The following is a 22,229-nucleotide window of genomic DNA, read 5'->3' on the forward strand; positions in this document are numbered from 1 at the left end:
TTTGAAGAAAGAAATCTTTATTAATCTTAATAATAATACTGTTAATTTGAATGGTCACACCGTGGAAGCATACAGAATGGTAAGAAAGGAAGCCTGGGGCTCGGCTGCAGTCCTGGGGAGGGGCTGGGGGGAGGGGGTCCGAGCTGCTGTGGGAAAAGGGTCCGAAACAGCAGAGGGCGCGGGGCTCTGTACAGAGGACAGAGCCGGAGGCAGGCGCGGGGCTATGTACAACAGGAATAGAAAAGGAGGGTTCCGTTTCCATAGCTTCGGTGGCTGATGCTGGATAGAAAGTGAGGTGATTTATTTTGAGGTGTCATGAGACTGGTGCCGCGTCGGGAGCCATGGTTTCTGTGAATTTTTTGCTGTTAGTCCTACTCCACCTATCCCTGCCTTGCCAGGGGCTTCTTGCTACCTGTCCCTGTGCCTTCCACTGGGTCTGCTGCTTCCCTGTGACTCCCACTTCACCTGCCCAGGGAGCCAAGGGGCTGCAGCCCTGCTGGCCTTCCCTTGGCGGGGCCAGCCCGGACCTGCCCCCACTTCTTGGCTTCCCCATGGGTCCTGCTCTGACTGGGGCCCTCCAGACCCATAGCACCTTGACTCCCAACCTCGAGGTGCAGCCCAGGGCTGGCCCACCGGTCATCCCCTGCTCCCCAGCAGAACTGAGCCTACGGAAGGGAGTGGGGAGGAGGGCTGGGTCCTAGCAGACAGCCGAGGTTGGCCTTCTTCAGGAAGGCTGCCTCTACAAACAAATCCTGTGCTCCAGGGCCCACCTGCCCACGCTCACAGCATGAGGACTGGGTCCCCGCTGGCTGGGCTTCCTTTGTTCTCTGTAGCCGGAAGCTTTTTCACATAGGGGAGCGGGGCATGGGGTGCCCCAGAGCTCTGGAGCCATGTCAGCCCTTTGCATTGGGAGTTGGACCCCAGGGCGGCTGGTTGGACAGCTGAGGCACTGGCAGCACATTCAATGAGGCCAGGCTGGAGACCTGGGATGAGTGACAGGCCGCTGGCCCCGAACTGCCCCCAGCCCCTCCAGGGCTCAGCAGGCGATAGCCCAAGTCAGCTGGCCGCTCCTTCTCAGGGGCCTGCTCCACCCTAGGAACCCCTGCCTGGGGAGCAGGGTGGGAAGGGAAGACTGGACAGATACCCGAGCCCCCCCGCCCCACACCCACGGGCCACATCCTCCCTCCAGGTCTTCCCCTGCGCCTGGCCGTATCCCTACTGCACCGCCAGCCAGGCAAGGCCACTCTCCGGCGCCCCCTGGGGGACGAGCTCCCTCGGTGCGGGCGTACGCCAGACGTGGACTTGGACTCTTGAATGCCTCTTGGTTTGGTTGGAATTTTTTGTTGTTGTTGTTGCTTGGATCTTAACATCTTTTTTTGTTTTGTTTTTTGTTTTGTGATTTTTTTGTTTTTTTGTTTTTGCCCTTCATGGTCCGAGAAGGAGACGGTGGAAGGTTTCACTACAACAGAAACAGAAAGGGAAGGCTTGCAGTTTCTGAGGGGTGGCTGCAGCATCAGGGCCACTGTGCCTGTCAACCTGAAGTCACAGCCCCCACAGCTTCTGGAACCCCGCCACAAGCTGGACCTAGAGTAGACCATCTTGTAGTGATGGGCAGGGCTGTGGTTGGATGACGGGTAGGGCAGGGTGGAGAACGTGGGAGGAGAGGAAGCAGGGCTCTCCATCTGCAAGGGGGCTGACAGCTTTGGTAGCCGTGTGGTCCCGAACCCCCAGAGTGGAGGGGCCAGCACCTGCTAGTTCTCCAGAGCCCTCAGCTCGACCTCAGGTACCAACTGGCATCCCCTCCGGGACTCTAGGCAGTACAGCTAGGTGAGTCCCCACAGGCCACAGAGGCACACACATGCTAACGGAGGCTGGGGGAAGGAAGCTGACGCGTGTCCCTGGCCTGACTGCTGACACCTTTCCCTCTCCTGTGATGGACCTCGACAAAAGGTATGCTGAGTCTTGGGGATGGGTGGGCAGCTCTGTAGGTCAAGGACAAATACCCAAAGCCATCAGCTTCGGTGCCTGAGGAGGCCGTCAGGCTCAGGAAGGGTCTCGGGGTCCACCAATGCAGGGTGACCCCGGGGCAGGGACATGTCCATTTCTGTAAGGAATCCCAGAGCTGGGGTGATTGCAGCAGTATACACACAGAACAGTGTGCTGTGACTACTTGGACAGGAGGACCATTAGTAAACTTTAATAGAAACATTAGCTTCAGCTGAGTGGAAGTCCAGAGGGGCCGCAGCCACTCCTGACATTCCTAGGGAGAGGTGGATGGAGGCCCCCCTCCCACTGGGAATCCCACCGACGAGGCCTAGAGCCCTGGTGCTCCTCTATTGGTCACCAAGCATAGAGGTGGCCAGGCCTGCAGGGGGTTGGCTGAGGTGGCTCTGAGGGAGGCTTGGTGGCACTTCTGGAGCTCTGAGGGCCCGTGTTGCCCTGAGACAGAGGCATGGCCCTGGTAGGGCAACTTGCCGTCCCCCCAGCCTGGCTCCCGCTGTATGCATACTGTACCTGAAGTGGCTTGTACAACATCAACAACGTCAAGATAGGAAAGCAAGGTTCAGACACACAGGAAAACCAGGGTCAGAGACACACACACCAGCATGGGTGGGGTGGGGAGACCAGCCGGCTGGAGGTAAAAATCTATGGACTTTAGAGTCGCAGAGGGTCAGCGGCGCTTGTCGCTGACCGGGAGGGGCGCACTGTCCTCCTGATGGCTGTGTCTGGTGTTGGGACTGTAGGGTTTGGTTTGGAATAAGCAGTGGTGTGAATGCTGTGAGGGGTCTCTTGCTAGTAGGGGGTGAAGCGGCTGTACCCTCCTCGGCAGAGGCTAGCCTGCAACATCAAAGATGAAAAACAGCCAATCAGTACCATCTTATGGTATCGGGAGGAAAAATCAAAAAGGAAAAAAAAAAAGGAGAACCAAAAAAAGAAAGAAAGAAAGAAATAGCTAATCCCATTTTCTTTCCCCCAATGGCGTTTCTTTGGGAAGAACGGGTTTTGGGTTGCCATGGCAACCGGGGGGGGGCTGGTTCCTTGGTGGTGGTCTTGGGGCTGGGAGGGATGGCCCTCCCTTGCAGACTTTTATACTGTTTCTGGGGTCACTTCTTGGGGCTTCAGCTGGGTCCACTGTGCCCTCTGGTGGAGCTATCTGTCTAATCAGGATGCTCCGACAAGGTGCCTAGTCTGTGGCTCCAGAGCCACTGAAGCCCGAGGGGCACACCTGCTGGTCACAGCTCCTGCCCTGCATCTGGGTCTCCTAGGGCCTCCTAGGTTTGGCTCTGTGTCCTGCCAGAGAGGACTCTGTGGAATCTCGTCCCCACCCCCCAAGTTTTGCAGGAAATGGGAATAAAGTAGCAAACGCAGGAGGAAAAAATTGGAGGATGCCCCCAGAGCCTCAAAAATAAGCCATAACCAAGAGGGGCCTGTGAGTCAACCACAGCTTTCAGCTAGCAGCTGCCCTGAGCCTGAGCTGTGCAGGCAGCCTGGAAGGCTGCAGTCCTGGGTCTGGGTCTTTTCCTGTGTGGCTGTGGCACCCTCTCAGCTAGAGCCCCCACAGGCCTGTTCAGGATGTCTGGGGCTTGTTAAAAATCAGCAAAGACAAAAATTCCAAGGGAGTAATCAAAATCAAGGAAGGTAGAAAAAAAATCCACGTTGCCCCTCAGCTTTCTCTCTTTACTGCCCCCCTCCCCAATGTTTTCATCTTTGATGCTGGATGCCAAGCTAAAAACGTACATCAACATCCCTGGGGGTCTAAGGCACAGGAAGTAGGTGTGCACTGGACACAGACTGGGATACAGAGGGTTGGGCTATGTTGACAACTGGGCACACACATACACATACACACATACACATGCACACAGACACACCAGCCCGTCCACCCTCCCACCCTGCTAGGGTCCTCTCCACCCTGAAACCATGAATGAGGCTGCTGGAGACCGTATCCCTGGAGCCCCGGGGTAGTCTGGGAAGAGAGTCTGGTGAGAAAGGGTTGCCATACTTTAGTCCCCCTGCTAAGTGAGAATGGGTGCTTGGGGGTTAACCTCAGACACTTCATGGCCAGGCCTCTGGAGCCACGGCAGGGAGGAACCGGTAATGGAGGGGCCTTGACAGGACTGTGGTCACAGGGCTCCGGAACACTAGGATGCTTCCCAGCGGTCCACTCATTATGGAGGGCTGGGCCTGCCTCCAGGGCAAGTCCCTCCCTCTCCAGTTTTTCCCACCTCTCCAGAACTAGGCCCTGGCTGGAGGCCCCACCCATCCCATCACAGGACGGGTCTCTTCACCGTCACCGGCAGCTGTTCTTACCATGGTTCCGATGCTGTAGGTTGCTGTGGGGCCGATGGTGTGATGGTAGGGATCAGTGGCTGCATAGACTCTGCCATAACTAGAAGAGCAGGGAGGGAAGGGTGCGGGAGAGGGGCAGCTGAAACAGGCCACAGCTGACCGGCCTTCCCAGACCAGCATCCTTCCCATGAGGCCTCTCCCTCCCCCACGAGACCCTCTCAGCTTCCTGCCCGTCCTTCCTGTTTGGAAGCAAGTTTCTGGAACTTAGCAGTATATCCCCTTCGTTAGGTGGTCAGTGTGTCCTGCTTGGTGACACAGGGAGGGGATGGAATTCTTAGCGAGTTCTTTTGACTTGGCCTCCAGCAAGAACTAGGGCTACGAGCTGGGAAAGGGCTTTGAGAGAAGAGAGATGGGAATGGAGACCCGGAACATCATGGCCCAAGAGGTGGCACTCTGTCCCAGATGACCTTTTGCTCACCTAATTTGTGATGTGACAAATTCTTAGAGGACAAGGTTGGGTCCAAGCACCCTGGACGCCTTGCACATTTGGGAAGGTGGGGCAACAGGCCGTAAGGAGGGCAAGAGCTGGAAGAGTTGGAGGGCCCCACCGGCTATGGGGGTGGGGAGCAGGCAGCCTCCAGACCACAGGGAGCATGTAGACAAGAATGCCAGTTTTCGGTAGGCAGATAGCTCAAACAGGAACTCTGAAGCTACCGGGCCAAGAGTGAGGGAAAGGCACTAGACTCAGGCTCTAGTGAGGACTTGCCCCCGAGAAAGCACAGCTTTCGTCCTGGGCATGCTCACAGCTGGGCGGAGGGAGGGAGGGAAGGCCGGGTGCTCCCAGATACAAACTGGACCAGAGTTGTTTTCAGAGGCCAAATGGAGGCCCCCAGTCGCCCTCCTTGTAAGGGGTCTTGAGAGCTGTGAGACCCCTGGGTTGAGAATCAGGTGTTACATCTGCTACACGAGAGAGAAGGCATTCATCAGTCAGGGACTCCCTGGTTCACGGATCTCTGAGTTCAGTCTGGATTTGCGTTCCTTCCAGCCCTGCACTCACCAGACACAGGCACCCACAGGCGCCCTGGCGGGTGGGGCTTCCTGTCTGTCTGAACCGACCCTCCAGAGAGCCCACCACGACCCTGTGCGGCCTGCTGCTCCCAGCCTCACCTGTCGCTGTAGGCTGCGGCGGCGGCGGCTGCGGGCTGAGCGTATCTGTAAGCTGCATAGCCTCCCTGCAGGGGAGGTGGGAAGGAGAAATGGCAGACGGACTCAGTGGGGCTCACTCAGGTTCAGGCAGAGCCAGAGAAACTGAGGTGGACACAGACCCAGGCCCTCAGGAGGGGCTGCAGACCTTCTCAGGCCTCCTGTGCCGGACTTTCTGCCCCCACCTTGGCCTGGTGTGGCTTAGGTGGTCCTGGCCTGGGAACCTGGTTTGCGGTCTAATGGAGGTCTGAGGACTGCGCTGTTCCAAGATGACGCAGGGTTGCCTGTTCATTTGTCTGTCCTTCCTTCCTTCCTTCCTTCCTTCCTTCCTTCCTTCCTTCCTTCCTTCCTTCCTTCCTTCCTTCCTTCCCTCCCTCCCTCCCTCCCTCCCTCCCTCCCTCCCTCCCTCCCTCCCTCCCTCCCTCCCTATTCTCACAAATGCTTGTGATTTCGTTGCATACTAATGTACACCAATTGTATCTCTGGCTGCATGCTGATCCTGGCACACAGTAAGTGCCCAGAGACCTCCCAACAGACCAGCTGCTACTTGAATGCTGACAGTCCTAGGAAACCCACTGGTGACTCTAGACACAGTCCTGGACACCAGGAAGGATGAAGGGGGCCTTGAAGGGATTGGTTCAGATACGCCTTAGACAAGTGGGTAGTTAATTATGGGTAGCTGTCCAGGGGCAAGGCATAGCCAGGTTCATTGTGGGGGGATGGTTCTGAGCCACAGAAAGTGATGAGCAGTTTCAAAGGGAGGGTGAGGCACAGGACCTCACCCAGAGAGAATGGACAGCTAGGGCCTGCCTCTGGTCTCTCTCAGGACCTCCACACTGGGAAAGGGTGTCCCTGGATGCTGATTTTAGCATGGTTAGGAATGGAAGAAAACCACTCAGTGCCCCCCATATAACCCTCTGCCACACGGGGCAGGACGCATGGGGCTTACAGGGCTACTGGGAGAGCCATTCACAATGGCCATAGTCTGTGTGCACTGACGTTCAGCGCTAAGTCCAGAGGGCAGGGAGAGCGAGGCCCTGAGGGCAGACAGATTTCTCCCAGGCACTAGAGTGTTGGACCTGCACCCTTCCCTCCCCAGGGCTACACTTACATAAATCTCAGCACCATAAAATCCATCCTGATACACGACCCTGGAAGCAAACGGACAAGAGAGTGGTGGGAACGCAGGAGAGGCGGGGTAGGCCGGCTCCGGTGTCTGCTGAGGAGGGAGGGGGCACGGCGCCAGCCCCGCCCACGGGCCTGGCATTTTAACAAGCGTTTGCTCCAGTGCCCTGTTTGGTATAACAATAGAGTAACACCCTTGCTGGTCAGCTCCTTTCTCCCAAAACCCAGGGGCCCATCCACCCACCCCTGATTCCTGCTATCCCCCCTTCCTCCCCCAGGCAGCTGCCCCCCTTCAACAGTGGAGGGCAGGACCCCAGGAAAGGGACCAGAGAGGGCTCCCAGAAGGCCCTTGCTGGACCCAAGGGCTAACACATGCCCTGGTTAGCATTCAGATGACATGTTGGTGCTAATGGCCCCTCAGAGGCCAGCGAGCCCTGGCAGTGGCCCCTGTGGTGGGGACACTGATGGTGCAGGCGGTTGCAGTGCTGGGTTCTGGGGTCCCCACCATTCTGTCCTGCCCCACAGTTCTGGAAGGGCTGCTGAGCCCCCTTAACTTCTCAGGGGTGCCTCCCATGCCCCCTGGCCTTCCCTCAGCCTCCCTTTCCAGGTACTCACGCTCCGTAAGTCGGAATGGGGGGCGGAGGTGGTGCAGCTCGAAATGTATTATACACAGCACGGCCCCGGCCCCGCAGGTGCGCACCCCGGTAGGCGACAGCGGTGCCCGTGGTGGGGTACGGGAAACTGGTCACTGCAGGGAAGGAGCCCGAGAGAGCAGGAGAGGATACGTGAAGAGTGGCCAAGGCTTACAGCCCCTCTTGCCTTGCCCCAGCCCATCCCACCTGCCCCGCCCGTCCCCGCCTTTACCTGCATAGAATTCAGGCCCATAGACTGCCCCTACTACAGGGTTTAGCTTCCAGCCTAGAACAGAAAGAACATAGTCACTGGCTTCCCAAACCCATCGCTACCTCTCCTTCTGCCTGGACCTCCAAAGGCGGCAAACAGCTAGGCTACAGGGATGCTTTAGCACTTAGCAAAGGGCAGAACCCTGTCCAGGAGTGGGCAGAGGAGGCAGGCCATCAACCTGGCTCCCTCTCCTGACACCACAGCCACCTGCTACTGGAGGAGACACAGTGTGAAAGTATCTACAGCCGGGACAAAGGATTCACTGTTGGGGTGTTTCTTCTCCTCCTGCCTGAAAGTCTCCCTGCTGCTCTGAGGTTCCTGGGTCCCCCACCCTCTGTCCTCTTATCTCAAGTCCTTCTGTGGGGTTGCTGGGGAAGAGGGGGAGGAAGGCATTAGACTGAATAGAAGAAATAGTGACATGATCAGCAAAATGGCTCAGTGGGTAAAGGTGCTTTGCCACTGAACCTGGTGACCAGAGTTCAAGTCCCTAGACCTACATGGTGGATGGAGAGAACCAACTCTTCTTGCAAGTTGTCCTCTCATTTCCACACATGCTACAACATGCTTGTGTACACACACACACACACACACACACACACACACACACACACACACCAAATAAAATGTTAAAAGAATAATAATGATGATAGCTAATAGCTCCCATGTACTTGGAGTGTGCCAAAAATACTGTTGTTAACTCCTGAGGTTATCACTGTACATGGGGCAGGTACCACAACCTCCCCATTTACACTCAGAAACACAGATTGGTAATACGGGTGTGTGTGTGTGTGTGTGTGTGTGTGTGTGTAAGAGCGGGTTTCAAACCTGAACTCTCAAGCCAGATGGGCTTCCTGGCTTCTCCCTGGGACCACAGCTGGACTCTGCACCCCCACCTCTCCCTTCTTCCAGGTGGGCAGTCCTCTTTTCCCACTGGGACTCAGGAGCAAAGCCCTGTTTCCCTGTGGTCTCCGGAGGCAGAAGCCAGCTGGATTCCAGTGGGTTAGGGCTACAGGTCAGATGGTGGAGAAGGATTAGCCCACCTCCTGATTTACTCAGGCCTCATCTGTGCAGTCCTCATTTGCATGCATGATGAGGAGGGACAGAGAGGACCTGAGCCGCTGGTCAGCGGGTGAGAGGGTGGCATTGGACTGTGGCAGACTGCGCATGAAAGGTCCTAGCCCCAACTCTAACGGCCCCACAGGAGGGCAGGTGAACAAGCAACCCCTAAGTGGAGCATCCAGGCACTCTGCCCACCTAAGCGAGACTAAGCACTTTCCACCCTCAGCCCTCTAGTATCCCGCCTTGTGTCTAAACTGGCCAGGATTCTGGAATCTTCCATCCAGCCAAGGTTAGCAGAGAAGAAATCTGGTGAAACAGACCCCCAAGATCTCATCTTCCTAGACGGATCATAATGTAGCAGAACCCCGGTGCTGGTCTGGGTCCCACTCTCCCTAGGCTTCTGCCCAGGTTCTTCTGTGTCCATTCTGGAAGAGGAGTCAGGGCTGCTGCATCCTGTCTCAGGGGCCCTGGGCACTTTGACCTGAGAATGCCTACTTGCCTGCTGGCTTTGCTTCAGGCGAACCCCACGGAGACAGTCTGAGGACCCACCTGGAGGACTATTTGTGTCCACTGTAGGTGGGGCACCTGGTAACGCCTGGTGGGCATGTTTCCTGCAGTGAGGACCTCAACACTCCTGGCGGTGAATTTCACAGTGCTCAGCGTTAAAGCGCTCATGAGCCAATGCCCCTCCAGGCCATGGCGCAGTGAACCCAGGGCTGTCCCTCTGAAGCCCCAGGATTCTCGCCTGGCACTGAAGTGCAACTCTCGATAGCACGATGAGCAGAGCTTTCTGCCTCTCTCACTCCCTGACACCAGCCCGCATCAGTGCTCTGAGGAGCCAGCCAGGAACAGAGCTGGCTGGGGCTGGACTTACTCTGCGCAACATACACCTCAGCTCTCCTGGTGTGTCCAGACAGTGGTGTGACTCAGGATCTTAGCGAAGAGTGGGAAGGGGCTCAACTGTGTCACAGCTGCTCTGGACTACCCAAGCCCCGGGGATCCACAGAAGCCAACAGGTCCCTTCACTGCCAAAGCTCACATGCAATGGCTGCACACAGCAGCCCCTCAGCGTGGGTGGCTGACCTCGGAGACAGACCGCCTAGTGCATGTCATGGCTCTGCCCCTATGACCTAGTCCAGGGTCCAGAGGGTTGTTTTAGGTGCCTGGGGCTCACACAGTGGCAGGCGTTCACAGTGGCGAGATCACTGTGTCCATTTACCCAAACTGCAGAATCAAGAGCTTATGACTCAGGCTTTGCACAGGACCAAGCTCAGCTTCTTGAGTCTTTAGAAATATCCAGACATTAAAGAAGAGGGCTTGATCAGTTTAACGGGGGTGAAGATGTGGTGGCTGACTGGGATGCTGTGGGGTCATGTGTGGGTCTGAGTTGTGGCCCTCAGGACAAGCTTCACCCTCAGGAGGGCTCCCCCCATAATGACCACTGCTTAATCACACCATCCACAAACCCCACATCTTGTCCGCCTTAGTAAAGCCGGCCCTTTTCCCACCTGTGCTAAGGACCAGCTAGCACAAGTTTTCCAGGATTCACTAAGGACTCAGGCAAATCCAGAACCTTCAAGTTCTCAGAACTTTGAGGACCAAATCCTTGCAAAAGTGAGAAGGAGTCTTTGACACGCGGTCCTAAGCTGGAACCTCCAGAGTCCCTATCTGTGCTGGCTAGGTTTGTGTGTTTCCCCAACCTGACACAGGCTGGAGTCATCTGAGAAGAGGGGACCTCAGCTGAGAAGATGACCCCATCACATCAGCCTGGGGGGCATTTTCTTGATTAATGATTGATGTGCAAGGACCCAGCACACTGAAGTAGTGCCGCCCCAGGCAGGCGGTCCTCATGATATGAGAAAGGAGGCAGAGTAAGCCAGGGTGAGCAAGCCAATAAGCAGTGTTCCTCCATGGTCTCTGCTTCAGTTCCTGCCCTGACTTCCCTCAGTGACGGACTGTGATCAGGACGTGTAAGCCAAATAAACCCCTTTTTTCTCAAGTTGCTTTTGGTTCTGGTGGTTATCCAGCAACAGAAAAACCTAACAAGGATACTCTCTCACCCAGATCTGACACCTGAATCCTGTCCAACCACACACCAACTCTACCCATGGTTCTGCCACAGGCTTTCTGCACTAGCAGGTCACCCAGCTCTGTGTAGGGCTCATTGCTGAAGACAAGGGCAGCTGAGATGTGGTCCATCCTACCTCCACACAGAGGTGGATCACTGCGCTGTCTACGAGTGGTGCCATACCCCCAGCTCAAGAGCTAGAAAAGTCTCTGCTGCACAGCCAGCTACCCTCAGGGCAGACCTCTCTCTGGTAATCTCTAACAATCTCTGTGGAGTCAGCCTAGCAAGTGTGCGTACACAGAACCGTATAGCTGACCCGCAGTGTAGGTCAGCTGGGAGCTGTAGCTGACACTTCAGGGGCCAACGGACACGCTCCTTTCATAGTCAGCCTCTCACATAACACTGACACCTGTGTCCCCAGCCCTGAGTGGCCCTCAGAGATGCCATTTGTCATTCCCCAGCTCTCAGTGGTGGATGTAGGGTCTCGTGTGGCCCAAGCTGGCCTTGAACTTCTGATCCTTCTGCCTCGACTTTGCAAGTGCTGGGATTACAGCTGTGTACCAGCACCGGTTTATGTGATGCAGAGGGATGCAGCTCAGGGCTCTGTGCATGCCAGGCAAATGCTCTACCAACTGAGCCACACACCCCTCCATATTTGTGCTTTTCAGATGAAAAGATTGGGGTTCAGGGATGTCTAGAAGCTTGACTGGGGTCTCCGACCCCTTCCTCCCTGTCCTGTGAATGAGGACCGTGCACTAACCACAGAGCCCTCTGGACTCAACTCTGGTTTTCCAGGAAGTCACCCCTGTTTGTCACCCACTGCCTTTCTATACGGCTTCTGGGAGCTGTGGACACTTGGAAAAGCTCAGGGGCTCTGACTGGAGAAACCAGCTATGTGGGTGGGGACGGTGACTCCAGCTATCTGCCTCGGCTGACCTCTCCTCTCTGACAGGACAGAAATGGGAAGCCTGGGACATCAGATGGGGACCGTGGAAGCAGGAAGAAACAGGAAGGCTGGCCTTTGGCTGCCTTAGCTTCCCCAGGCTTCTGTTCCAGTCCCTGAAGCATGCTGGGAGTCTTGGGTTCTCACCATTGGCATATGGGTTCCCAGGCTTCTTATTGGTCATGACCCGGGCTGTGGCATTATTAACCTGTCCAGGAGAGAGAGAGAGAGAGTGAGTGAGTGGGTCAGCTTCATGGCAGGCCCTCAGCCACCCTGGTTTTACCCTTGGGGTATAGCCTCTGGGGAGGAAGGCCACCGAGGCTCCTAAGCTGCTATCTAGCTGGGTCCAGGACGCTGGCCCAGACTGGCGCTTTTCACAAAGCAGTTCCAGTAAACAGAGCCCAACCCTGCTGGAAAGCACAGGCCCTTGGAGCTGGTCCTAGGCCCGCTAGCAGGCCAGGCTCCGTGATGTTCTCTTCCAGGCAGTTGCCAAGGCCCTCCTTGTATGTGCAGAATGGCTACTCCTATCACCATGGGCAAGCAACTCTTTTCCTGGGGTAGGGTCTTTGACCTCTCTCTGCAGCGTGGAACTTTCTGATGGGGCCACTGGGTGCAAGGTTGAGTAAGGGAAGCATTAGAAAGACAGAACCCAGGGGCTAGGCCCTGTTTTCCAGATATGTAAGGCCTAGCCAGATTGCCTGGGGCAGGGGCAATGACACAGGGATGTGAGGGAGGCAGGAATGAACCGGGCAGTGCCTGAGGACGTCTGGGCCACACGCATCCTCTACACGTCTATGTGTGAGCCTGGGCAGAGGTCTCAGAGCCACCGGGCACTGGACTGGGTCGGGGTGTCAGAGTCCCTCCAGTGCTACAGTTCTAGGACCCCTGGGGCGGGGAGCCCGGCTCTGGACCCCGAAGCCACACTGAGGAACCAACAAGGAGGAAAGGGGCAGAAATGGGGTGTCTGAGGGCCCCTCCCAACTCTGCTCACTGCTAGCCCCCCCCCCCACTTCCACCACTTCTATTCAACAAGGCTGAGGCCGCCTGCTGGGAGGACCCTCTTTGTCAGGGACAGGCAGGGCTGCCTATAGCCCTGGAGACCACCTGGCCTCACAGGTTTTCTGGAGCCCCCTGAGTGTGGATGGGGACAGGCCTCTTCCAGGAGGAAAGAACGGAAGGAGGTCGGGAGGTGGAGATCTCAGAGGGAACTTTAAGCCTCTACTGGCCAGGGCGACAGGTGCTAGGCTCTGGCTAAGAGCTGATGGTCGGGAGGTCGGGCTCAGGGCAGCCCTCCTCCAGTCAGAGCCCCCTGGTGGGCTCTTTGTAGGATGGGCAGCAGCCACCAGGCTGGTGGGGGGCCCAGGGGTGGGGCATGCTGTCCAGGACCTCCCTGCCCTGCTGCGCCGCACACTTATCTGAGCACCTCAATTTTCCGTCCCTCTACGATCGTCCCATTCAGCTTCTCCCGGGCTCGGTCAGCATCTGAGCTAGTTTCAAAAGTTACAAACCCAAAACCCTGTGAGCAGAGGAGGACAGACAGGAGAAGACAGGATGAGAAAAGGGAAGGAGAGGAGGGGGAAGGGGAGCGGGAGGGAGAGAGAGGGGGCAAGTCAGGTGAGTGAAGGAGAGCCCCCAGTGTCGGAAGTCTGTGTGGGTGCCAGCACTAGGAGACGGCCCCAGGCAAGAGCAGGGGCTGAGCCCAGCCTGAGCCCACCACGTCTGACGCGTCCCAGGAGGACAGGTCAAAGAGATGCTAACCTGGCCAGGGGCCAAGTCCGCCACTGTAACCCCACCTTGGGGTGAGGGGCTGAGACTGGGCTCCACGGGGACCAGCACCCCCACCTTTCCTCTGGGAGTCCAGGGTGTGTGTGTGGGTCTTCCTGGAGAGGGGAGCAGAGCTTTTCTCGGATGGGTGCCCTCCCGATCTACAGACTCTGCAGGCCCTCCCACAAGCCTCGAGGGTTGTGAGTGGTTGGGTGGGCTTGGGGACCCAGGCCCAGGGCTGGGGGCAGTGGGGCTCTGGGGTGCAAGCAGGAGGTCCTGGCAGCCCGAAGGAGGAGAAGCAGCCTGGCAGCAACAACAACAGCTGGGGGCGGGGGGCAGAAGAGCAGGGAGTACAAGCACCCGTGTGGCTCAGGGGTCCTCGGGCGGGCGGGCGGGCGGGCGAGCGGGCGGGCGCGAAGCTCTCCAGGAAGGAAACGCACATTTCACACGTTAGCCTGGCGGGCCCTACAGCTGGCGCGCAGTAATGGTGGCGGCCTCTGTGCGGCACCCACCTTGGAGCCCCGCTCGTTAAAAATGATCTCCACGTCTAAAATTTTCCCGAATTGCTGCAGAGACAGAGAGAGGAGGGGCGGGAGACAGGGGAGGGGTTACGACAGCAGCAGCCTTACCCATTTCACTCCCAAGACGCCACCAGGCTCGGGGAAGGACGACCCCAGGGGCGCCCTCCCCCTCTTCCTCTGGAGGCCTTTGTCTTCCTTAAGGAACGCGTGTCATAGCACCAGGGTCCCCCTGGGCCACGGCCACAGCAGGGAGGGAATGGCCAAGGTATCAGTGCCATCCTTAATCTGCGGAGAGGCCTTTGCCTGAATGGGCTTGTGGAGAAGGGGAGGGTCATGTGCTGGGGCCAGGAAATGGCAGCTGAGGTGACAGATCAGGACCCTTGACTAGGATAAGGGACCTTCAGGCCCCTCTGAGTGGGGTACAGGGTCAGAGTTGGCAAGTGGGAGATGTTAGAGTGAAGGACCAGGGACCAGGGTGGGGGCACTGATCCTTATACTGGTGACTCCTGGGACCCAGTACTGTTCGCCCCTGTGCTGTGGAAAAGGCTTGTGTGTCGGAACCCAGGTCTCCTGCCGGTACAGGGTGTGCTGCCAGCCAGGATACATTGCTCCGGCTCTGGCTGATCCCTTCCAGCCCCATAGCTAGCCTGGAGTCTCCATGGTCAGCCTCGTCTCCCTCAGTGAGCCCACATCTCCACACCACACCAGCGAGGGCCTTAGCCCACAGCCTCCTGGGCTAGCAACTGACGGGGCCTCTTCTCACCTTGCACATTCCTGACACAGAGCAAGAGTGCCCGGAGGGCCAGGGGCCAGGTAGCTATAGGGCCCTGTCTGCAGGTTCTGAGAAGAGGGGAACCTTTTACCTCATTCTATATGGACCCAGAAACATGACACTGGGCTTCTACTTGTCTGTTAGGACCCCCAGGAGTAGGTACAGGGTAAGGGCCCTGGTCAGTGATTGTCTGTAGTGGCAGCTGCTTAATGCAAGCGGCCCAGGCTCAGAGAGGTCCAGAGTCCCCTGAAACTCCGGTCAAGAGGGCTCAGTAACCTCCATCTGACAGTTCCGAATCATGCCTGTCCCACTGATCCAGTGAGAGCCACCCCAAGATGAGGAGTGCAATTCTAGGGTCACACTAGCGCTGCTCAGAGGCACCCTGCACTGCCCTGTGCATGGCTGCTGTGTAAGAAAGGCTGAGCAGAGGCCGAGGCTCAGGGCCCAAGCCGCTAGCTGTGTGGTAGAAACGGAACGGATGCTGGGCAGAGACAGAGGAGTTGAGGCAAGGGTGGAGACAGAAAGAAGGAACAGAGGCACACTGCATGGTCCTTTGGAGCCAGGGCAAGCCCAGGAGCTCAGGAAGCTGCCCCCTATCCTCCGGTCTTCTCCTCCACGGCAGCCCCACCACCCACAGACACCAGCACTTGTCTTGGAGACCAGATCCAAGGCAAGCCTCCAGGGCAGCCTGGTATGGGGTTTCGAGGGTACCACCTTCTCTGGAGCCCAGCAACGCAAAATCTAGGGCCACACCCAGAGGACTTGGGAAGGGCACCGCTTGGTTCCAATACATTGTATTTGCAAGTCTCCCCTCCCCTCGGGAGCCAGGACACAAGCCTGGAAGAGGAGAACCTTGTCCCTAAACACACAGGAGAGGCTGCAGCTGTGTGAGGCCAGGAGGCCAGGCTGTCCCTCCAAGTACCTTCTGGGGAGCATAAATCTGCCTCAAGGTAGGCTGTTGGGGCACACGGGACTTTATGGGAGTGGTGGACAGATACCTGGCAGAGAACCAGGTGATCACACGAAGCTTAGGAGGCAGCCCTTACCAAACCCCTACCCTAAGCTTGGGTTCCCCTCCTTGTGCTCTGCCAAGAGATGGAGGGGAGAGCTGACTGGAACCAGATAAGAAGAATACAAGGACCCTACCTCCTCCTGGCACACACACTCTGCAATGGTGGGGTGGAGACAGAGAAGCAGGGGTGCGCACACTCACCCCGAACATTTGCCGCAGGTCGGGGTCCCTGAACCGGAAGGGGATGTTGGAGACATGTAGTCGTTTGGGCTGCTGCTTCTCCGTGGGGTCAGAAGGGTGGAGCTGCTGGCTGTCCGTCTGTGCTGCCTCGTCCGCTTGCTGTGGAGAGAAGACGAGGTCGTAAGGCGGCCCTGTGGACTGCGTGAGCCCATCCTCTCTCTATCCCAGCCACCCCTGGGCCAGCGATCCCTAAGAGAACTCCGGGAGACAGTTCTCAAGGTTCAAATGGCAACCAAGGCCTCACCTTTCCTGTTCTGGTGAGCCTGTGAGACCACATCTCTCCTGTCAGAGCCGGCTCAGGCCTCCTTGGCCAGGTCTTCTACGAGCTCCCTCAATGCGACCCTCTGCGGAGTTCTACCCTCAGTGGCTTCTTAGCCCAATACTACTGTTGCTCTCAAAGAAGTTCTGGGAGTGAGGGCCCTTCTGGGGTCAGAATCGGATTGGCTTCACAACCGGCTGCCTGGGTACAGTTATCCGCAAGGTGTTGCTATGCCATGCCATGGACTTCCAAGGCTCCTTCCGACCCTGGTCATGCTGCTTCACTCAACCCCCGGGGACCGCCCTCATTGTTAGGGCTGGTCTCACACAGTCTGTCCTCATTAGACTAAACACTGGCTGGCAGAAACCGTGAAAGTTTCAGGTTTTAATCCCACCACCCTATAGCTTGTGTAGGAGAACTGGGAGCCCAGAGGAAGCATGCCTGAGGCTCGGCCCGTGTAGACATCTTCAGGGAGGCTGGCCTTCAGTCTGACTCACTCTCAGCTTCATCTGCAGCAGAAGGACAGACTGGCCAGCAAGCACTTCCTCAGCACTGGCTGGTGAGTGGGTATCTGGACCAAGACGGTGGAGTTCACCTCCTGGATGCCCAGGCCTGAGGTCCTCATGTTCACAGCCAGGTCACACACTGGTCAGTCTACCTAGTTCTTCACTCATCCCCAAGGCCTTGGTGTCCAGGATAGGAGCTGAGGTGGCACACAGGGGGTGGGCGCCCCGGCTCCCACCCTAGGGTTCCTTTTTACTACTGCCCGTTCTCCCCGTGGGACTGAGCTCAGCTACATGGTAACACTAGGCTGAGAACACACCTTCTAATGGCTTTTTTCCAATCCCAATGCCCTCTGGCCCCAATGGTTTTGAGGGATCACTTCCAAAATACATCCACTGAACTCAGGCTTTCTGGGCATAGGTGGAGGTACTGGATGGTACAGAGGTAAGTGTCAGTCACTGTGGTTCCCATTGTGGCCCAAGGAGCAGAAGCAGCTGATGGGCAGCTGATGGGAGAGACACAGCGCTCCTTTCCCACGGGCTTCCAGGAAGTGCGGGTGTTCTCAGGCTATTTCAGGGTAGACTCTATTCCAGGAATGCTGATAGTATGGGTCTCCTGGAAGCGGACAGTCAGCAAGGCTGTGCCCAAGGCTACTGTGCCTGGGTCTGTGCTGTAGCTGAAAAAGATGGAGCCCGAATGGACAGTATCCCCCAGACCCACCGTGTCTAAGAGGTAAGGGGTGGGCCTCTGGGCTCCACTTGGAGTGGCTCCCTGGCCTTCCCTGTCTCCTTTATGGAGAGGCAAACTATTCCCTTAGGTTCCCGTGTTCAGCCAGGCTTCAGGCAGCAAGTGCCCTAGGTGACCAGAGCAGAAGGCCCAGGTACCAGCTGGGGTGGCGTTGGGAGGCCTGTGGGGCTGCAGAATTTACATCCAAACGTGCTGCAGATGCATCTCTGCCTTGCAAACACAGGGAGGTTGATACACGGCACAGCTATGGGCGTGGGAGCCCCTGTTCCGTCCCCCCACTCCTGTGGACAGCCCCACGTCTGTCTCGGCAACCAGCCCCCCATGTCTGACCAATTTTGGTGGTGTGTCTTCGGGCCCCATGCTGGAGCTGTAGGTATGGCACCCTCCACCCCAGTGCCTCTGAGAGGCAGCGGGTGGTGAGAAGTCTCAGGCTTGGCAAGCCGGGAGGGAAGCTATTGCTTGGGGCTTGCTAGCTCTACCCAGAAGTGCAGTGAGGGGGCTGGGCTTGGGCAGGAAGACGGAGGAAGACGGAGCAGCTACGGTGGACAGGAAGGTGCACGTCTGTTCTGTTCTGTTCTGCACCAGGTCCACCTCTGTGGGGCGACACAGGGCAGCAGGCTGCTCTGCAGGAGCTGACTGGCTCTCCAGGGTGCTCCCGGAGGAGTCTGACTCTTCACTGCTGTCCTCCTTGCTCTCAGCGCTGGTGCAGAAAGTGAATGCTGGCTAGACTCCGAAGGGACAACTGGATCCCTGGACAAAGGCAAAACTGCCCAGGCAGCCTGGGTGTTTGAGGTATGAACTCCACACTCTGTCATGGCAGGTATGGTTCCCCTTTTCCCCGTGGAAGCCACATAGCAGGCAGCTGCAGGTGTCTACTAATTAAGTCATCTTCGTCTTGGATTGGAGGAATCCAGCCTCGTTAGGCGTCTGCAATGCTAGCTTCTGACCAGCAGAGGGCAGCAATGAGCACTCCCAGGTGGCCGCTGTTGCTCAGGAATCCCTTTCTAAGCAAGCTGGCCAGAGTGTGTGTGTGTGTGTGTGTGGGGGGGGGGGGGGGTAAGGGGGAGGCACAAGGCTGCACTGCTGAAGCCCGGGTGTCGGGGCCTCTTTGTTTGCCCCGTCCTACTCAGTGGTGTACAGAGGCAAGTAAATGGGCTCAGCGCCTATAAAATTGTAAGGTGCGTAGAGAAACCTCTTAGTATGATTGCATACCTCTGGTCCTGAGCAGGGGCAAGGCCTTCCTACCATTTACCACAGTGGTGTAGGTGGCCTAGCTGACCCTTCCTTCTGAGAAGTGGGTCTGCCCGCCTTCCCTCCCTCCTCCTCCTTTCTCTCCCTCCTTTTCTCCCCTCCCAGTCTCCGATTGCAGTCCTCAGATGCAGAGAAGAAATAGGCACCATAGGCCCCCAACCTCTCCCAGGATGCTGGTGGCCTTGCTCTGGTGACTTTCCAGTACCGTGTCATAGTCCAGTCATCACAGACCCTTCTGCTTTCCCATCTTGACCCATTCAAGGCTGGGTGCCAGCTCCTGGGGCTAAGGCAAAGTCAAGAAGGCTGGCTCTGTTGTTTGGGTCTGTCAAGCTGTGCACAGAGGAACGAGATGTCGCCTGGGAAGGATGAGCGGAGGGGTTCTGGGAGGTCCCTGGGAGGGCAGTTGAAGGACCTGGCCACCCCATTACTGGTCCGGAGCTGAGCTTGGCTAAGGCCGCTGGAATTCCGCTCTGCAGCCTCTCTATTCCTCCTGCTCCCTCGGGGTATCCGAGAGAAGACCCAGCCACTCCGTGGACAGCCAGCGGGCTTGGGAGGAGGGGCTCTCTGCACGTGGCCTGAGGTGTCTTTCTTCTCTGAATGTTTTCCCGAACCCCAGACCGCTTCAGCTTGGATGTTGAACGTCACGCCATGCCTCTGCTGGCTGAGCACACATCTGCAGTATTCGCAGCTGACTAGCGGCACTGACTGGTCCCGGTGAGGCTGATGAGCTGTCCCACTGGTGGCCCGGCTCAGGGGCTCATACCTTTTAACCTTCTTTCCTTTTCAGCTCATGTGCCTACTCTGCTCTGCCATTGGGCAGCCAAGGAGGCAGGGACCCAAGGCTTCCCCTCCTGATGGAAGAAGCCTCATTATCCCCCACACCCAGCAACAACTACTGCCTGCCCTGTCCTGGTGTTTTCCAGGTGTATACCAGACTTTCCAAGAGCTCCCGTCCAGTGTAAGGAATGGGTGTGAGCCCTCTGGGCTTCCAACCCTGGCACTCATGTGACCTTGAGTGAATGAATGAGGGCTTGAGGGGGGGCTTCCTCTACCTGTGAGCTGGACCCTCTGTATGCCGTAGAGCTCACTGTAGCCCTAGATGATGATGACACTCAGCACTTTGTGTTGCCTATGGCAGGTGGACCTGGATGGTGAGAGCTGAGAGACCCTGAATCCATGTGGCCTGAGGTGTCTTTCTTCTCTGGAAAGCTCAGGGATCTCCAGCCTTCCTGCCGGGATCACAGGTGGGGTTCTCAGAAGGGACCTCCAGATGATGGGACCCCAAATAGCGGTCTCCTGTGTGGTAATGAGCAGCTTTCTTGGGAATGACCACGGGCGAAAGTCACTGGGATTAAGGGCAAAACTGTTGAAATGGGCCTAAGGATTTCTGAGGATCCTGGTTGCTGAAGCTGTTGGGAGTAACAGATGGTTGATGGACTGGGTCCCTCAGGGTCAGCCATCCCTCTGTTACTCAGGGTCTTTGGGCATCTTGTCTGGGAGTGGGTTGTCAGGAAGAGTCCTGAGCTGGCAGTAATAGGGGTCCCCAATTCTGAGATGGGAACGCTCCTAAGTGGGAAACCTGGATACAGCAGGTTCAGGCCCTGTCCCAAAACAAAGAAAGCCTTTCTGAGCCAAGGTTCAGGATACATGTCTCTGAGGGAATGGGGGACAAGAGGAGGCAGGTATACCAGCTACCGGGCCACTACTCCTCCTGTATCACCCTTGGCTTGGGAAAGGATTGTCCTTTTAGAGCTGACTTAGTGGTGAATGGGGACCAATGCTCCTCATCAGCAGAAGGAAATCTCTTGGGGGAGGGGGGCACCTATTGTGTGTGTGTCCACAAGGTACGTGGGATGATGGTGCACACACATCCTGGGAGCAAGGGTGGGCGTGGGGAAGGCACCAGGCCACTTGGAGGCCATGTCCTGGGAACTCAAGGGAGGTCCTGAGCCAGGTGGGAGAAGCTAGGTCTAGCCTCAAGCTCTGAGTGCAACTTGCCTGCCGTCCTGGTGACCCTCGATCCCAATCTCAGGCTGCTTAGGGAAATAACCCAGAGAAGGCCAGAGTGAGTGGAAAGAGTCCTCCAAATGTCGACATGATAGATTGGTGACACTGGACCTGGCCAGCAGAGGCTGGCTTTGCTACGCGTCGGGCAGCTCCTCTGAGGGAGGGGCTGAGCAGCACCTGGATTCTTAGAACGAGCACACCCGTCCTCCACTGAGCCCCCTCCCAAGGTGGGTAGCTCTGCTCACATGAGTGTCCCAAGGCCAGAGAGCAAGGCCCTCAGGCACCTGTCGTTTTTTGGAGGGGGGCATCGCTCAGTGTCCTCAATGTCTTCTTGCTAGGCTGATACCTTCTACCCTCCCAGGTCAGAGTGGCAGCTTTGCCCTCATGGTGACCCTGACACCCTTATAGGACCCGAACACTCCAGCAGAAAGCAGAATGGTCCAGGGTGCGTGTCCCTCAGGGCTCTGATGTTCTCTGGCACAGGCATATCCCTCGGGAAACATTTGGGTACCAAGTCTCAAAACTCAGTTTGCTCTGGGTGCTCGCACACAGCCAGTCCTCTCCCCATCCCCCAGCCCCAGCTTCCTGACATCTCTGCCTTTGACGAGAAGAACCCAAAGGACAGGGCTGGTCACACCCTCTCTGCACCGCAGAACTGCTCGGAGCCTGGCACTCAGCCTGTGTGATGCAGGGCAGAGAAGTTGACTCAGATCCTGGTAGTTGTGTCTGTCTGGTAGCCGCGAGGTGTCCAGAGGCCTCGGTGCTGGCTTCTGTTGTTGAATTATAAAGCTGTCTGTCCTCTCCTCATGTCATCTGCGACACTGACCTGCTTTCGACCAGGAGAAGCCCCGTGGCTCACGAGAGATCCCCCCCCCCCCCGCCCCGTCGTTTGTCTGCTAACTATGGAAGAAGAACTGGGCCACGTGGCTGTAACTTATCTATGGTGAACCTCTTTAACTCTGGGGTCACCCGTCTATCTATCATGAGCATGTAGAGGCTATGTGTGGACCCTGGTGACTTGGAGTCAGACCTCCAATTCTATAATCCAGGGGTTTGGTCTTTTCAGTCTGTGACCCACAGCTGGAAGAATCCTGGTGGCTGGGAGAGGGGGCGTCAGATGTCCTAACTGGAGTGGGGCTTCTGCTGGCTTCTGGGTAGACTCAGGCAGGTAGTGCTGGCGAAGGAAGGAAGAGCACTGGCTGCTGGGCACGGAGCAAGGTCAGGTGCAGCCCAGGTACAGGTAGGTCGGGCAGGGGGCAGGTGGAGGAGGCCCCTGCCCGTGCACAGAGGGCAGCGTTTGGGTCTGTACGGTGTCTGTGGAGCCAGGCTGGATGCGGTAAGGACCACAGCTGGAAGCCCCCTGGGGAGACGCCAGGGTGGTGCCACTCTGCCTGGGTCGAGCAGAGAGAGCTGGCCTCCTGCCCAGGCCCTGCCAGCCAGCAGCCGGCTGCTGGGACGGAGCCAGCAGGGATGGGTGGATGAACCCAAAGCCCCGGAGCGAGGAGGGGAAGGCCCACAGGGAACGTAATGGGAAGAGCCGGAGAGGCCTGAGCAGCTGTAG

General features: G+C 57.3%; 1 protein-coding gene across 19 annotated transcripts in view; it reads right to left on the minus strand.

Annotated features, from left to right (window-relative positions):
• The window catches only part of Rbfox3 (RNA binding fox-1 homolog 3), a 426,573-nt gene continuing 404,344 nt past the window's right edge, over positions 1–22,229 (minus strand). For 4 of the 19 annotated variants that reach the window (XM_076543860.1, XM_016008572.3, XM_076543858.1 and 1 more), the window contains 10 exons: positions 15,862–15,999; positions 13,868–13,921; positions 13,015–13,107; positions 11,739–11,799; positions 7,483–7,536; positions 7,234–7,366; positions 6,605–6,785; positions 5,458–5,522; positions 4,312–4,390; positions 1,470–2,838 (listed from right to left, as the gene is read on the minus strand). In XM_076543860.1, the coding sequence (XP_076399975.1) occupies positions 2,794–2,838; positions 4,312–4,390; positions 5,458–5,522; positions 6,605–6,785; positions 7,234–7,366; positions 7,483–7,536; positions 11,739–11,799; positions 13,015–13,107; positions 13,868–13,921; positions 15,862–15,999 (903 nt within the window). In that variant the 3' untranslated portion in view covers positions 1,470–2,793. Of the gene's footprint in view, positions 2,839–4,311; positions 4,391–5,457; positions 5,523–6,604; positions 6,786–7,233; positions 7,367–7,482; positions 7,537–11,738; positions 11,800–13,014; positions 13,108–13,867; positions 13,922–15,861; positions 16,000–22,229 lie in introns of all 19 variants that reach the window. The other 15 variants (XM_076543863.1, XM_076543862.1, XM_016008570.3 and 12 more) reach the window with 9 other exon arrangements.

Source organism: Peromyscus maniculatus, chromosome 8 (genome assembly GCF_049852395.1).
Source record: "Peromyscus maniculatus bairdii isolate BWxNUB_F1_BW_parent chromosome 8, HU_Pman_BW_mat_3.1, whole genome shotgun sequence".
Taxonomy (NCBI): Eukaryota; Metazoa; Chordata; class Mammalia; order Rodentia; family Cricetidae; genus Peromyscus; species Peromyscus maniculatus.